At 47.0% G+C, this 15,541-nt stretch overlaps 1 protein-coding gene across 1 annotated transcript in view; it reads left to right on the top strand.

Moving 5' to 3' along the window:
• The first annotated feature begins 1,625 nt into the window (after nucleotides 1-1,625).
• Nucleotides 1,626-15,541, top strand: part of Prmt3 (protein arginine methyltransferase 3) — a 72,435-nt gene continuing 58,519 nt past the window's right edge. The window contains exons 1-8 of the mRNA XM_005083216.4: nucleotides 1,626-1,777; nucleotides 1,850-1,979; nucleotides 3,070-3,152; nucleotides 3,929-3,978; nucleotides 4,786-4,888; nucleotides 7,954-8,113; nucleotides 9,193-9,334; nucleotides 13,985-14,050. Of these exons, the coding sequence (XP_005083273.1) occupies nucleotides 1,753-1,777; nucleotides 1,850-1,979; nucleotides 3,070-3,152; nucleotides 3,929-3,978; nucleotides 4,786-4,888; nucleotides 7,954-8,113; nucleotides 9,193-9,334; nucleotides 13,985-14,050 (759 nt within the window). The 5' untranslated portion in view covers nucleotides 1,626-1,752. The remainder of the gene's footprint in view (nucleotides 1,778-1,849; nucleotides 1,980-3,069; nucleotides 3,153-3,928; nucleotides 3,979-4,785; nucleotides 4,889-7,953; nucleotides 8,114-9,192; nucleotides 9,335-13,984; nucleotides 14,051-15,541) is intronic.

The following is a 15,541-nucleotide window of genomic DNA, read 5'->3' as shown; positions in this document are numbered from 1 at the left end:
ACTGTCAAGATCTGGGCATCACTGTGATTCACTGGGTTCCTTCAACGGAGAAAAAAATGAGCCTTTCTGGAGAGAGGAGTTTATGCAAGGAAAGTTGGGTGGGCCTGGGTACAGAAAGGGCATACATTCATTAATTTATTCAACAAGTGCTTATCAAGTTGGTGATAAATTAGTGGGCAGTCTACTAGCCAAGGGGGCCCAGCAGATTATTTCCGGCGATGTCCTAGAATGTCAGGGTGCTTCAGAAGGTAACACTTGGTGGGCTCTATGCTCTTCTGTGAGTCACCGGAGTGTGGTCCACGGGAAAGGGGGAACAGAGGAGCAGAAGGGGAGGGAGAGGAGATGGGGAAGGTAAGGACATACACAGCAGCAGTAAGAAAGACGCAGGCTGTGCCTGGAATAACACAACCCGTTTTTAGAGATTGTGGAAGACAGAACATCAGGGAGGACTGCAGAGGAACGGCATCTTCTAGACAGGGTAGGACCTCTGCACTCCAGCTCCGCAGCTATGGTGCCTGTACAAGATGAAGCCAGCCAACATTCCAACAAGGAGGGTGTGGGGATTCACGAGCGCCCACTCCCAACTGAGGAGCCATGGGAGACGGAGAGGGCATTTTCTTTAAGGATGTGGCTTCTGGTAGGTTTGACTGCTCTCCAGTCGATTTCCCCATACCCAGAGGATAAGGACCCCAGAACCCATGTTAATTACTTTTTAAAGAGGATGCAAAGGTGAGGGGTAGGGACATGGGGGTGGGTAGACCTGAGAGGAGTTAAGGGGAGGAATACGAGGGATAGGATCAAAATACTTCGTATGAAATTCTCAGTAAAACTATTAAAAAAGTAAACGGCGGCGAAGTCTTGGTGGTGGAACAGAGAAGGGAGGGACCGCCCACTGGAGAGCTTCAGAGGTCCTCAGCATGCAGGCTCAGGGGTGTGCGTGGTGGGCAGCCCAGGGCAAGCATTAAGCAGCTCTAGCTGGGCCATGTCCTCAAACGCGCCGACGGATGCATAGTCCCGCCTCAGACTGCAGCTTGGAGGCTCCACCTACCCAGAATTACTGCTGCCACCTGTCTGAGGGAACCCTACGGGTAGATACACTAGGAATATCAGGGAGGAGGCAGCCTGAGAAGCGGGTGTCACCCGAATCACCAAGGCAGACAGCATCATTTTGCTGGCACGTGTCAAGCAGTCCACCCGTTCCCATGGTGTGGGAGAAAGATAATGCCTAAACATTTCACGCACGTGACATGTGACCCTTTCCATAACCTTCAGGCTACTGCAGTCATGAGGCTACCGCAGTCACGATCGTGTTTTACCAGTCAGGAAACTTGAGGCCAAGAGAAGGCAGGGGTGGCTGAGATAGGGCTCACACTAGAGTGGGCTGTGGAGCTCATGTTCTCACTTTCCCACTTGTTAGCACCCCCTAGTACGGTTGGGGCTTGGCTCCATTTGACATCAACAGTGCACATCTACCTGTCGGGCAGAAAGGCTCTTCCTCCCCGTGGAGCCTTTCTTCTAGAAAACGGACCCGGCGTTCCGAGTCTAGCCTGCACTGGCCACCCCCGACGCCAGGGGGCGCTGCGGCAACTCTCTCGCGCGCCCTCGCTGCTGCGCATGCGCCCGCGACCCACGTGACCCGGAAGCGCTCTCGGGCCGGCGCACAACTGGCGTCTCGGTTGCTTCTTGGCTACCGCGCGCCCGCGCTCGCTCCTGGCTCCGGTGCCGCGCGTGCTTGCGCCTTGGTGGGCGGCCATGTGTTCGCTGGCGGCGGGGAACGGTGGGTCCCCCCTCGCGTGGGCGGCGGGGCGTGGGCGGGCGGGTCCCGGTGCTGACCAAGTGTGCCCCGCAGGCCAAGGCGCCGCCGACCTGGGGCCGGAGCCCCCGGAGCTGTCGGACAGCGGGGACGACGCCGGCTGGGAGGACGAGGACGCCGAGCCCGCGCACGGCCGGCAGCACACGCCCTGCCTGTTCTGTGACAGGTTCGTGCCCGCGTGGAAAGCGCGCCGCGTGGAACTGGCTAGCACATGGCGCGGCTGCTGATTGACAGGGACCGCTCACGTGGCCCGGGGGGCGGGGCGGAGCCGGGAGCTGCGCTGGGTTTGTCTCTGCTGCGCAGGCAACCCCCACCCCAACCAACACACACACACACACACACACACACACACACAGTTTGTCTCTGCAACCCCCACCCCAACCAACACACACACACACACACACACACACACAGTTTGTCTCTGCAGCCCAGGCAACCCCACCCCAACCAACACACACACACACACACACAGTTTGTCTCTGCAACCCCCACCCCAACCAACACACACACACACACACACACACACACACACACACACACACACAGTTTGTCTCTGCAGCCCAGGCAACCCCCACCCCAACTCCAACACACATATTGGGTTTATCTCTGCAGCACAGGCAACCCCCACCCCACACACACACACACACACACACACACACACACACACACACACACACAGTTTGTCTCTGCAGCCCAGGCAACCCCCACCCCAACTCCAACACACACACACACACACACACACACACAGATCCTTAATACCATCACTCTGGAGGCTGGGACAGGAGAATGGCCACGAATCCCAGCCAAGCCTGAGCCACCTAGCTAGACCTCATCTCATACCAAAAAACAAACAAACAAACAAACAAACACAAACACCCCACAATTCCACACGTAGATCAGGGATGAGCCCTCGACAACCCAAATGAGCTGTCTTGTCAGACGTCTGTGGAGGGTTACCCGTGTGCCAGGCAGACAGAAGGGGACTGCAGCGTCTGCTGTATTTTCGTGGCCTTCAGTGTTGCTCTTCATGACATAATGCAGGTGCTGTGGGACAGCCAAGGTCGCTCGAATTCCAGCACTCTGGGAATGCTTTGTGTCTAAAAGTAGGGGACTCTCGTGGCTTGAGAGACACAGCATGTATCAGAGAAAGCTGTGTTACCCGGAACCCTCTGGGTGATGGGGGAGGTGGGGAGGGACGGTTAGTATTTTGACTGCCCCCGCAGACCGTCCCAGGGGATGACTGCTTGTCTCTTCAGGTTGTTCTCGTCTGCCGAGGAAACATTTTCACACTGTAAGTTGGAGCATCAGTTTAATATTGGTAGTATGGTCCATAAACATGGTGAGTATCTCTCAGAATAAAGACAAATCTGCTTGTGAAGTTGAGGCTCAAATTTTGTAATTTCGCAGACCCTTCAGTTTCCCTTGTGGGTGCTTCTCCAAAGTGAGTGTCAGGTGATTTTCTCAGTTGTGCTTCACTGCCTGGACTGAGCAGGGCCTCGCACTTGAACCCTTAGCTTGCTGACCCCGCTGGTCCCTGCCTCCCAAGCCTTAACCTTGTAAGAGGCCGGCACGCCGCCTGGTGTTTCATGTGGTGTCTGGGGATTCAAATCCCCGGCCTGATGCTTGTTGCGCTCACCCGTTTAGCCTCACAAGCCTGGCAGCCTGAGTTTGTTCTCTAGGACTCACAAAGGTGGTACCACACACACCTACCACCCTCTCCCCGACACACACCCCATACTCCCACATCACACATCAGGATTAAGAGGATGCAAGCCGGGCGCCTTTAATCCCAGCACTCGGGAGGCAGAGGCAGGTGGATCTCTGTGCGTTCGAGGCCAGCCTGGTCTACCGAGCGAGTTCCAGGACAGCCTCCAAAACAATACAGAGAAACCCTGTCTCAAAAAAAAAAAAAAAAAGAAAATGCAAGGGAAGCACTTGGAAACTTGTTAAATATGGCTGTTTCTCAGATAAAATGTTTACAAATATCAAAATTACAGTTTCTAATTCTTAATGCAAAATTCCAGATGGAAGTCACAGATACCTCATTGGAGGAGCGTTTACAGACAGCTAAAACAAGCATATTAAAATCAGTGAATTGTCTTTTCTTCCATTTAGGACTTGAATTTTATGGATACATTAAACTAATAAATTTTATTAGACTTAAGGTAAGTTGGAAACTTAATGATTTTATACAGGAATTTAAGACATTTGCCGAGGCTGCATTGCCACTGTGCTGATCATTTAATTGATCGTGAGCGGCTGTTTCATTTGGCATTTTTCATATTGTGGGAGTTGTAGACGTGAGGAAAGAGTACAGGGTAAAGTTCCAGGGGGCATCCCTGCTTATTGCTGTCATGTTTAACTGTGTTCAGTCAGTACTGTGAAGAAAGCACTTGTCAGGTAAGAGGAAACTGTCAGTATTTCTGTATAACCAAGTGGTTTCTAGTCTGACTCCAAGTACATTAGATGCACTTCTTTGTTTTATGTTTTCACAGTTTATTCTTCCTTTTAAAATTTCTATTTTATTTTCTGTTTATGAGTGTCCTGCTTGCATTCCTGGTGCCTGGAGGAGCCACAAGAGGAGGATGTTGGGTTCTCTGGAACTTTACTTACAGATGGCTGTGACCCATTGTGTGGGTGCTGGGAATCGAACCCAAGTCCTCTGCAAGAAGAACAGCCACTGCTTTTAACCTCTGAGCCATCTCTCCTACATTGTTTAATTTTTTTTCAAACATTTTATTTTCTGTCCTGTTTAAATGAATGTTTGAGCTAGGGTCACTTTCCCTGCACCAGACAACATGAGAATATACTCCAGCCATTTAAAATGGCAGGTAAACACACAGGTAGCAGTCTTATGTGCTATTGAGGCTTTTTGTTTGTTTGTTTGTTTGTTTTGATTTTTGCTTAAGTTCTTTTTAGAGAGCTTTGTCATTACATTCAGTGAATACAGTGTGCTTTAACTTCGTGTCCAGAATCCTACGGTGGAGTATATGAATTCCATATACAACCCTGTGCCCTGGGAGAAAGATGAGTACCTGAAGCCTGTGCTGGAAGATGACCTTTTGCTTCAGTTTGGTAAGGTGAATCTCCCTTATCCATCCTGGCCAGCCCCAGGCCATTCGTTACACCAAATGAAAGCGAAGTGCTTTGTGAAAATGGACCTACGTTGTCCTCCCAGCCATGCCCCCCAAGAGATTTTTTCCTTTCCTTTGTTTTACCTGGTCGATAAACAATTCTGAAATAACCAGTTTGTAAGTGTTAAGTTGACTGATGGTCTGGGAGGCACGATGAGGTCTTGTGCCAGCCAGCTCGCGCCCTTCCTTCCTGGCCTGCTCTTCCCGGTTTTGTTCAGTGCGGCCACACTGTGTGTGCTCCCCACTCCTCAGCTGTACTTATGGGATTGACTGTTGGAGTACCACAGTGCTCATATCAAGAAGTCCTTCCAGAAGACTGTATTCATGGCATCTTGTTATATTTGTCGCTAATTGCTGTCAGTTGATTTCTGTGTCTTGTTTGTTGATTAAACTTTATGATAGAAAGCAGTATGACGAGGAAAACATGGGTCATAGATGGCTCAGTGTCAGACATCCACTATAGAATTACTCTCCACACATAGCGGCTTCATCTCCAAGGACCTCAGCAGGCTGCCAGTTTTCACAGAAAGAATGAGTCACAGGTCTGGGATGCAGCTGAGCTGATGAGTGCTTTGCCTGTCATATCCTAGGTTTGACCCCAAAGCCATAGCATTGCCGGCCTCAACAAGACTGTACCCCCAATCATTGTGTTAATAGATTGGCTCTCTCATACCAAATAGACATGCACAGTTATTTATTGCAGCATTGTAGCTTATTTCAGAATATGGAAAGGAACTAAAAGCCCCCTCAAAAGAGAGTGGCTGAGTAAATTGTGGGCAACCACACTTGGAGCAAATATGCTTAAAGAGAACAGGCATCTCTGTGCATGCTGTGGAGTAACTGACAGAGCCCACTGCTTCATGCAGTAGGGCTGCGCCCTCCAGGACGGCTACTGTTTACTGCTTCTCGTTTCCTTCAGTTTATAAGACTAACATCACTGAACGGTGCTGCATAGTACCATTAAATTATGACTAATTTTTATCTTAGCCGAAGTAAAACCAGGTTTGCCAAACAGCTTGAATTTGGAAAGGAAATACAAAGTAAGAATTTGTGTGGGTTTTGTGGTTGATGTGACCAGATACTCAAAAGATGCAGTTGGAGGGAGGAACAGCTTATTCTGGATGACCATTTAAGAGGATCATCCCACACTGGTGGGGAAGGCATTGCATGGGCAGCTGGCCACACTGGACAGGAGATGGGGCTTAGGGTGGGGTCAGAGAGATGGCACAGAGGTTAAGAGCATACACTGTCCCTTTGGTTCCCAGAACCCACATGGCAGGTCACAACCAACGTAACTCCAGTTCCAAGGGATACAACGCCCTCTTTTGGCCTGTGTGAGCACCTGCATGTATGATGTACAGACAGACTAGCAGGTACACGTACACATAATAGAAATAATAAAACTTAAAGCTTACTGTCATCCCCCGATAGCCCGCTTCCTGTAGTGGGCTCTACCTCCTGAAGGCTCTGCTGCTTTCTGAAGAGTGCACCAGCTGGGCACTGAGTGGTCTGTGAGTGGCCGCAGTGACGAGGTGCTCTGTGTGTCGGGGTTCAGCTTGGGCTCTAGTCTCCTGGAGAAGCAGTGTGTCTGGTTACCCCAACCCTGAAGAAGTGTCTTCATAAGTATCACAGCAGAAACCCAAATGGGGGCTGAGTACTGTCCCCAGTCCTTCGTGGAAGAGGACAGTGTCACTAGTGTTTGTTGCTTTAGGTAGACCTGAAAGTTAATGAAATGTGATGATTCTAGAGTTTCTTAAGACTCACTGGTTCCACCTCTGTCTGCAGGGTTATTTCTATATTTGAAATTAAGATTAAATCAAGATTGTTTTTGTTTAGTTTTGTTTTTCAAGACAGGGTTTCTCTGTGTAGTCCTGGTTGTCCTGGAGCTCACTCTGTAGACCCAGGCTGGCCTTGAACTCATAGTATTCACCTACCTCTGCCTCCCAAGTGCTGGGATTAAAAGCATTCACCACCACTTCCCAACAAGATATGGATTTTTTTACCTAAAATTTTGGCTGCATTATAATATCAGTAGAAAGTATTAGTGTCTTGCCTGGGATGGGAAGGTTTTGGGTATCTAGAAGTCCTTACCTATACTCTGTCCTTAAGGAATGACCTGTCTTCCTCATTGATGAAGGTGTGATTAAGTGTAACCTTCGGTGTGCAAGGTTGTGATCTGTCTGTGAATACAGACATTATGGAAAGGCTGTCGCAGTCAAGCACATTATCAGCCAACATTTACCCACCATTTTTATGTGTGATGAGAACATAACAGTGTTCTCTGCTGTATCGGCACATTACACATGTACACCAAGGAATCAGCTGTAGCCACGTTCGTGAGAAGTCCTGAATGTATTCGTCTGAAGCAAGCTTACGGCCCGAGGTATGTGGAGGCACAACTCTCTGCCTCTGTAGGGTCTGTTTTAAGTGCACGTCTGCGTGAGATTTTGCCCTTGCCCTGGGGTATCTGTGTGCTCCCTTCACACACTGCCCTCTAGGCTCATTCTTGATGCACCCAGCAAGATCACCTGTGTACCTTCGAGTGATGTCTGCCACTCAGGGACGAAGGGCACAGGCCGGGTGGTGGCTTAGTTAGGGTCAAGAACCTAGGCATAAGGCAGGTGTGGAGTTTCCTCTTCTCCAATAGATAGCTGTATGACTTTTGAGTTGGCCACTTGACTTTTATGAAATTTACTTTCCCCGTGTCTGAAGTAGGAATAACTGTTTGCATTTCAGGGTTGTTTTTGAGAGTGAGATGAGATGTAAACAGTGGACCCCCCCACACACACACTTTTGGTTCAGTGTTTCCATGCATGACCATTCAGTTTAGCTAGCTAATGGAAAGCAGACTATCATACTCCCTGAGATCAAATCAGAGAGCTTGGGTGTCAAGTGTGGGAAAAGTGCTTTTGATATTTTTTCTTACTTGGCCATTTGTTCCCAACCTGCTTGTCCCCGCTGTGCTGCCGTGAGGTGGTCTGATAGCGATGTCCACTCACCTTCTAGATGTAGAAGATCTTTATGAGCCAATGTTGACTCCCTCCTCATACCCCAATGGACTGAGTGAAAATACATCGGTTGTTGAGAAGTTGAAGCTCATGGAGGCGCGGGCGCTGTCTGCTGAGGCCGCCTTGGCTCGAGTACATGAGGATCTGCAGAAAATGAAGTAACTACCTGTCCAAGCAAACCCCGCCTTAGGTGTAGTGGGGTTGATGGCAAGAGCACTTGGGGTGCTAGACACTCAGTGTACGTACTTACTTCAGGAGTATTAAAGGCACACAGCATTCCATAGCATGGGAATATAGACTACTCCAGAATCACATTTTTGTGCACTTGTGCGTGCTTCATAATTTGCATATGTGGCTGTTCTAGTTTCCTCTTGAATATTTGTTTTTGATATTTCCTGCCTTTCAAGTTTCTTGTTTCTGGTTGGTTTCTCCTCTTTGATTGGCCTACCCTAGATTTTTAGAAATGGAAGAATTAATATTGTTTCTTAGGTGTTGGGAAAATACAGTGTTGAAATTTCATTTTTTTAAAAATTAAAATGTGACAGTAGTGTGGAATTTGACCAGAGAATCATAGAGGAGGGTGCAGTTTTTCCCTGCTAGTTCTCATTGCCCAGGAGTCTTGCATCTCCTGGGGGACTTGTTAGTCTCGAGGTGGGCACAGGCATGCCCACTTCCCAGCTTCTACCTTCCGGGTCTGTAAGCAGGTTGCTAGTACCTGACTTCCTATTTGATGGCTGGCCAGAATGTCTGGTGCCAGGGAGCGCAGAGCCCATCCAAGTCCCAGTCCTTGTTTCTGACTGGTATGCTTGGGAACTTAGCCACCTGTCACCAGCTCAACTTTTCTACCCTTTTGTCCTCGCTCTTGCGTACCTTGGAGGTCGCTAGTGTGTCATCACCTGAGTGTGAGAACTGGGGCACGTGGGGTCAGCTAACATGGGTCTCCTTCCTGCTCAGCGTTTCCAGACCATTCAGAGTTGAAATAGGCTCTGCTGGTTTAGGTGCTAAAGAGGGTTTTTAGAACAGTAGGAAAAATACATTTGATAAAGCAAGTGCATTGACAGGTTACCCAGATACTGCTTTAGGTCCAGCAGAGGGCGCTGTCAGGGCTTCAGCTAGAAAAGAATTTAAGATGCTGGTCACACTGTCCCCCTCCTCCTCCCTTTCCTCACCCTCCAGCCTTGCTTTTTCTCATGGTCCAGTAAACCTGTCTCAGGGGTGTGTTTCAAATTGATTACAGACAATTTGCTCAGGACTTTGTGATGAACGTAGATGTCAGAACCTGTTCCTCCACGACAGCCATTGCAGACCTGCAGGAGGATGAGGATGGCGTCTACTTCAGCTCCTACGGGCATTACGGGATACATGAAGAAATGCTAAAGGTTGGACAGAGTTCATGTGCATCAAATCTGCCAAGGGAGAGCCCTGCAGAATAGGCCTTAATGTGTGCGTGTGTGTGTGTGTGTGTGTGTGTGTGTGTGTGTGTGTGTGTGTGTGTGTGTGTGTGTTCCTCTGGTGCTTAGATGACTGCTCCTTAGATGAAAAGATTACAGAGGTGGCAAGTCCCTGTGAATCCTATTTAAGTCAGTATTCATCTTTTTTTTTTTTATGAACCCACTTGTCCTTGAAATTGAACATTAGGAAAAACAACTGCTTGGTTCTGGTCTTCTCAGGAGCATCTACCGTGTTAAGTAAGAATTAAATGACATGGTTGTTTTTTTTTTTGGTTTTTTTTTTTTTTTTGGTTTTTCGAGACAGGGTTCTCTGTAGCTTTGGAGGCTGTCCTGGAACTCACTTTGTAGACCAGGCTGGCCTCGAACTCACAGAGATCCGCCTGCCTCTGCCTCCCGAGTGCTGGGATTAAAGGCGTGCGCCACCAACGCCCGGCGACATGGTTGTTTTTTTAACATGGAAAAATAGCAGTGCTGACTTGGTCTAGGCAAGCAACTGTCTTATAAAGTTCAATTTAAAATAGTTTTCACAAGCCGGTGGTGACGCACGCCTTAATCCCAGCACTTGGGAGGCAGAGGCAGGAGGGTCTCTATGAGTTCGAGACCAGCCTAGTCTATAAGAGCTAGTTCCAGGACAGCCTCCAAAGCCATAGAGAAACCCTGTCTCAAAACACCAAAAAAAAAAAAAAGTTTTCACAGTGTTTATGGTGACTTGACTTACAGCTCTCAGAATCACTGATAATACAGAAATGTTTCCTGATGTGGTCAGACCTGGTATTTGAATCTGTTCAGTTTTGATAGTCATAGTTGTAATGTCTATATAAGATAGAAGTAGTTTCTAACTTTACTTACTGACAGTACATTTTTATCAAATATTAAAGATATCATGAAATAGAGCTAATTTTAGATTGTAAAAATTTTAGGTGTTTATCTTCAGGAATTTCAGATGTTACTTTCTCTTTTCCTAAAATTAATCAATAAAAAATCCTTCCTAAAGCCTCACTCCAAAGATTATCCTATTTAAAGGAAGCCCAAGAACTTTAAAGCAGTGTCATGCCATTAATACCTTGCTGTCACCTGGGTAATGATGGCATAGCACTACAGACAGTATGTGATTACAGACAGTGTCATATAAATGAGAGTAATCGTGTAAAAAATCGGCATGTTCTTGTTTTTATCTAAGTTGTTGGTTTGTCAAAGATTTGGAAGTCAGCTATTGAGGTAAAAGCCTGATAAATCAAAGAACGTAGGAAGAGCAACCAGCTGACCTTCCCCTGGAGACCCAGCAAGTGCGTCTCTCTCCACATATCCCAGACCAGAAAAGGCTGTAAATCGCTAAGTCTCTCTCTGCTCCTGCCTGTGCCTCCTCTGTCAGTCTCCCTGGCTTCTCTGCATTCTCTGTGGCTAACCAACTAGTTGCTGGCTCTGCCCCTGATTCAAGGTTAATTTTATTAACACAGTCTCAGAGTTTCACACTGTGATCAAATATCCTGAAGCAGCATGCTTCATATTTGGGGTACAATGTTTTCTGTTTTAGATCTTGGTCAACTTCGTGCTTCATACCCTTTGTATCTTTGGTGTGGAACTAGTGTAGCCTTTTCCAGACAGGTCATGGTCCCTGAAAGTCCCTGTGGATAGAAGTGGTCCTAACTGCAGTGATCCGAGAAGGCTGCTTTGCATAAAACAGAGCTCTGCTTGGACTCTTGTGCCTGTGTGTTGGCGACTAGACAACTGTGACATGCAAGTCTTGATAGGCTGTTTACCTTTAGAGATCACTTAGGCACTGTCTCTGACTCAGTTTCCATTTCTGTGGTACAGGATTGCTCTTGGAGATGTTGATAGGTTTGATATCGGCTACGATAAGAAGTAGTTATGCCTTGGAGCAGGCTCGAGTTCAGTTTTTCACCAGAACAGCTCTCAGTGCAAATAAACTGTTGAGTGTTGTCTTGCTCCGGAAAACCTACTCAGTTCCGACAAGTAATTTCAGATTGGGAAGCACTTAGTGTAAGGTACTTTATAGACCGATTTGGTGGGTTCTCTTGTTTGGTTGCAGACGTTTTATCGTAATTGCAATCTCATTTCCAGGGCTTAGATGAATGTAACTGTTTCAGGTTTAAAGACACAGGTGACAGGTGTGCGGCTTACATGAACTTTAGATAGCCCTTGCTGCTCTGGGCCTTTCAAGAAGGGCTGCTGGCTGTAATGCATGTCTGAGCTGCTCCCCAGCCTGCCTGTGTTTGCTATGGCCGTCGCTGTCTGGGTGTGCAGGCGTGCTGGTCACCGTGCTGTTTAATAGCGTGAAGTGGGGGTGCTGATGTCTCCTGGCACCTGCAGCTGGCCTAGGCTTTGTGTACCACTTCGTATGCACCTGGAGCTGTAAACTTCCAGCGTGTGGCTTAAGGCTCTTCTGCAGCAGTTTGTTTTGAGGGGTGGAGCTGAGCTCTTTCCTCTCCACACATGGCTCCAGTGTATCAGAGCTCTGATTTTGTTCCTTTGCTTCTGGCTGATGTGAAAGACACCTTCCAAATTATATGTTGCACTCATGTTAGTCTTTTGTTGGAGTAAATCTTCAGAGCATTTGCTCTGTTTTGAGGGTTTTCATTGTTGTTTTGTTTGTTTGAGACAGAGTCTCATGTAGCTTAGGGTGGCCTGAGACTCTATGTAGCCAAGGATGACCTTGAACTCTTGACCTTGCTGCTACATGCTGCAGGGTTGCAGGCCTGCACCACCATCCTGGCTTGGAAATGGTATTTAAGGCAAGTTCTTTAGTAGCTTTCCTATTCATGATTGTGGGGTTTTCTAGCAAAAGATCAGCTATTCAGCCGAGGCTGTGTGTAACGAGCTCGTGAACAGTGCAGATGACGGGAGAGGCCACGGGGAGGAGCAGAGCTCAGCCAGGTTGCAGTGCCGTTAGGACTGCAGTTGGGATGCCGTTGATCAAGTTGGAGGGTGGAGAGGCAGGGTGATTGCTGGGAACCTTCCAGGCTGTTGCACCTCTGACTGATGTTCACTCTGGGTTCTGTTGTTTCAGTAGAAAATGTACAAAATGCTGCGCATTTAAAGGAGCATCTTATTTTTATTTATAAGTTTTTCTTTATTCTTGAGAATTTCTTGTGTGTGTGTGTGTGCCGTGTGTGTGTGCGTGTGTGTGTGTGTGTGTGCGCGTGTGTGTGTATGCATGCATGCATATACAATGAAGTATAACCCTGCCCACGCTTTCCCCCCTTTGATTTGCCCCATACCCAGCACTGCCCCCACCTCCCAAAAGAGAGGGAATTGACTTACAGGCAATTGGTTTTTTTTTTTTCTCGAGACAGTGTTTCCCTGTAGCTTTTAGAGTTTGTTCTGTAACTCTGCTCTGTAGACCAGTAGAGTAGGCTGGGCCTCAAACTCACAGAGATCTGCCTGCCTCTGAGTGCAGGGATTAAAAGCGTACACCACCACCACCCTGAGGAAATTAATATGTGAGGATGCCTGTTGGAAAGATTTTGGAGGAATTGTCTCTGTTGCGTTTCCTGTTTATTTTGTGGGGAGATGGGCAAACAGGTCACTGGTCACTGTGTGTGCATTATTTAGGGAAAGATAACAAGTTTGAGTGGGCTCAGGACAGATTGAGTTGCTTCTCTGAAGTGTTCTCAGTTCTCATTTGGCTGAATCCTTCAAAGTAAGGTAACAGAGTTAATTAATTAACTGACTTATTTTTGAGACAGGGTTTCTCTGTGTAGCCCTGACTGTCCTGGAACTTGATCTGTAGACTGGCTTCAAACTCACAGAGATCCACCTGCCTCTGCTTCCAGAATGCTGATATTAAGTCATGTGCTATTACTGTCCAGCAGACTGTTTTTATTTTTTCTGTGAAACCCAAAGCTAGAATTTCTCCTTGGTGGCACCTGTTTTGACCATACTCAGTTTTCCTTACTGGCTGCAGAGCTCTCCCCTACTTCATCTGGAGCCTGTGTGTGTCTGATTTAGGGGTGCAGCTTAGTCACCAGCCAGCAGGAGTGTGAGGTTGCCACAGGCCTGGGCTTATGGGAGATTCCTGAGCGTGGAGTCTGGTAATGTGTACCGGGGCTCCTATGATTTCCTTCTAAGCCTACAGGCTTTGAAGCATCCATTTCCTACTGCAGACATTTCTAGAAACAAAATAGTCCTATAAATCAGATGCTGATTTAGCTTTCTTAGAAAATCCTCATTGCTGTGGATTGTTTTGTTTTTTTCTGTTCCTTATTTTCATGTAGCTTCAGTATAGGGAGTAAGCTCAGCTTAAAGGGTGCCTTCTCTAGTACTTATGATCATTTGTGTCTGACCGTGACCATGCGTGGAAAGAGAAAGACACGCTCATTTCAAACTAATTGCAGATCTGACTTTCACTGTTACTTTTTAGATAAAAACTTTTATGTGTTGCTGCTATTTTTGTTCTTTATTGTTTTCTTTTAGAAAGAAAAAATTTAAATAGCACAGTTTTCTAGGCAGAAGGTAACTGTGGAAGCTAACAGTGTGTAATACAGTAACCATAAGTTCATAGAAGAATCATTTGCTCAGACTGTTCCTGTGAACACAGTGCATTGCTCTCTATCCTAGGACAAAGTCCGCACAGAAAGCTACAGAGATTTCATATACGGAAATCCACACATCTTCAAAGATAAGGTGAGTGAGTGTTGTTGAACGGTAAGTCCTGGATGATTGACTCAGGCTGGGCTTCCCAGGAACCTGTGATGCGTGGCTTGTGGTGCTGCATTCTGATGTCCAAGATGCTGATGGGGCTGCCATTCAGGGTTCTTTTGTAAAGCTGAAAGTCATTCATTACAGGAAGAGAGCCTGGTTAAACTTCACCGATCCAATTAGTCTATAGTTTTTGATTTATGGTGATTGTGTGCTTGGAATGTACAAGTTATACCCCATGGCAAAGCATACTCTTAATTATTATTTCACTGTGTTATATAGTTAAAAATTCATAATGTTGACTAGAGTGCAATATTATAAAAGCTCAAATTTTTTCTGTAGGGTTTAGTCCTTTAAATTTATTGCTTTACGAAATATCTTGGAATCAGTTTTCAATATTGTCTAACTTATTTAAGAACTTTATTGTGTTTTACTTACTCTTTCTCTCTTTTTCTTGCGTTTCTGTATTGTGTGTGGTGGGGTGGGCATATGTGTACCAGAGTGCATGTGGTGGCCGGAGGATGGTTCTGTCCTGACACAATAGGTTCTAGGTTGTCAGGCCTGGCAGCAAGCAGTGCCCTTATCTGCTGAGCCATCTCACCGGTCCTGTGTGTGTGTGTGTGTGTGTGTGTGTGTGTGTGTCTCTGTGTCTCTGTGTGTGTGTGTCTGTGTCTGTGGGTGTCTCTGTGTGATGTGTGTGTCTGTGTGTGTGTGTGTGTCTGTGTCTGCTCACCGGCGTGTGTGTGCATGGAGCACAGATGGTGTTATGTACTAATCTCTCAAGTCTGTTGTTTTCTCTGCCAGAGTCTATTCTCTCCTTCTACGATGTGGTTCCCAGGGATCAAACCCAAGCTTGGTTGCAGGCGACTTTATCTGCTGAACCGTCTTGACAGCTATGTTGTTTATTTCAGAGATGATCATGTGCTGTATGTGTGTATCAGTCTCTCTTTGTGTATGGGTGTGTGCACATATGAGCTTGTAGATGTCCGAGTGCATGTTTCTTTGTGTGTGTATGTCCATGTATGTGTATGTATGTTTGTGTGTGTGTGTGTGTGTGTGTGTGTGAGTGAGTGAAGGAGTCCTTCTCACAAGTTCTCACATTTTCTTCTCCACTTTGTCCTTTCCTTCCCTTTCTACCTTGGCATGGTTGCCTGAAGCATCATGTTACTGTTCATCTTTTTTTTTTTGTTTGTTTTTGGTTTTTCGAGACAGGGTTTCTCTGTGGCTTTGGAAGCTGTCCTGGAACTAGCTCTTGTAGACCAGGCTGGCCTCAAACTCACAGAGATCCGCCTGCCTCTGCCTCCCGAGTGCTGGGATTAAAGGTGTGAGCCACCAACGCCCAGCTTGCTGTTCGTCTTTATTAGAAGTTACCCAGCTAGTTTAGTCAGGAGCTGTCAGTTCTGCCATCTAAATACCTTTCCTGGAGTTTTCCCTCCATCATCCTTCCTTCTAGACTCTATCTTTCGGGCATGCATG

This window comes from Mesocricetus auratus, unplaced genomic scaffold (assembly GCF_017639785.1).
Source record: "Mesocricetus auratus isolate SY011 unplaced genomic scaffold, BCM_Maur_2.0 Super-Scaffold_100030, whole genome shotgun sequence".
Taxonomy (NCBI): Eukaryota; Metazoa; Chordata; class Mammalia; order Rodentia; family Cricetidae; genus Mesocricetus; species Mesocricetus auratus.
Note: the sequence above shows the minus strand (reverse complement) of the source record. Positions and strands in the feature narration are given on the sequence as shown.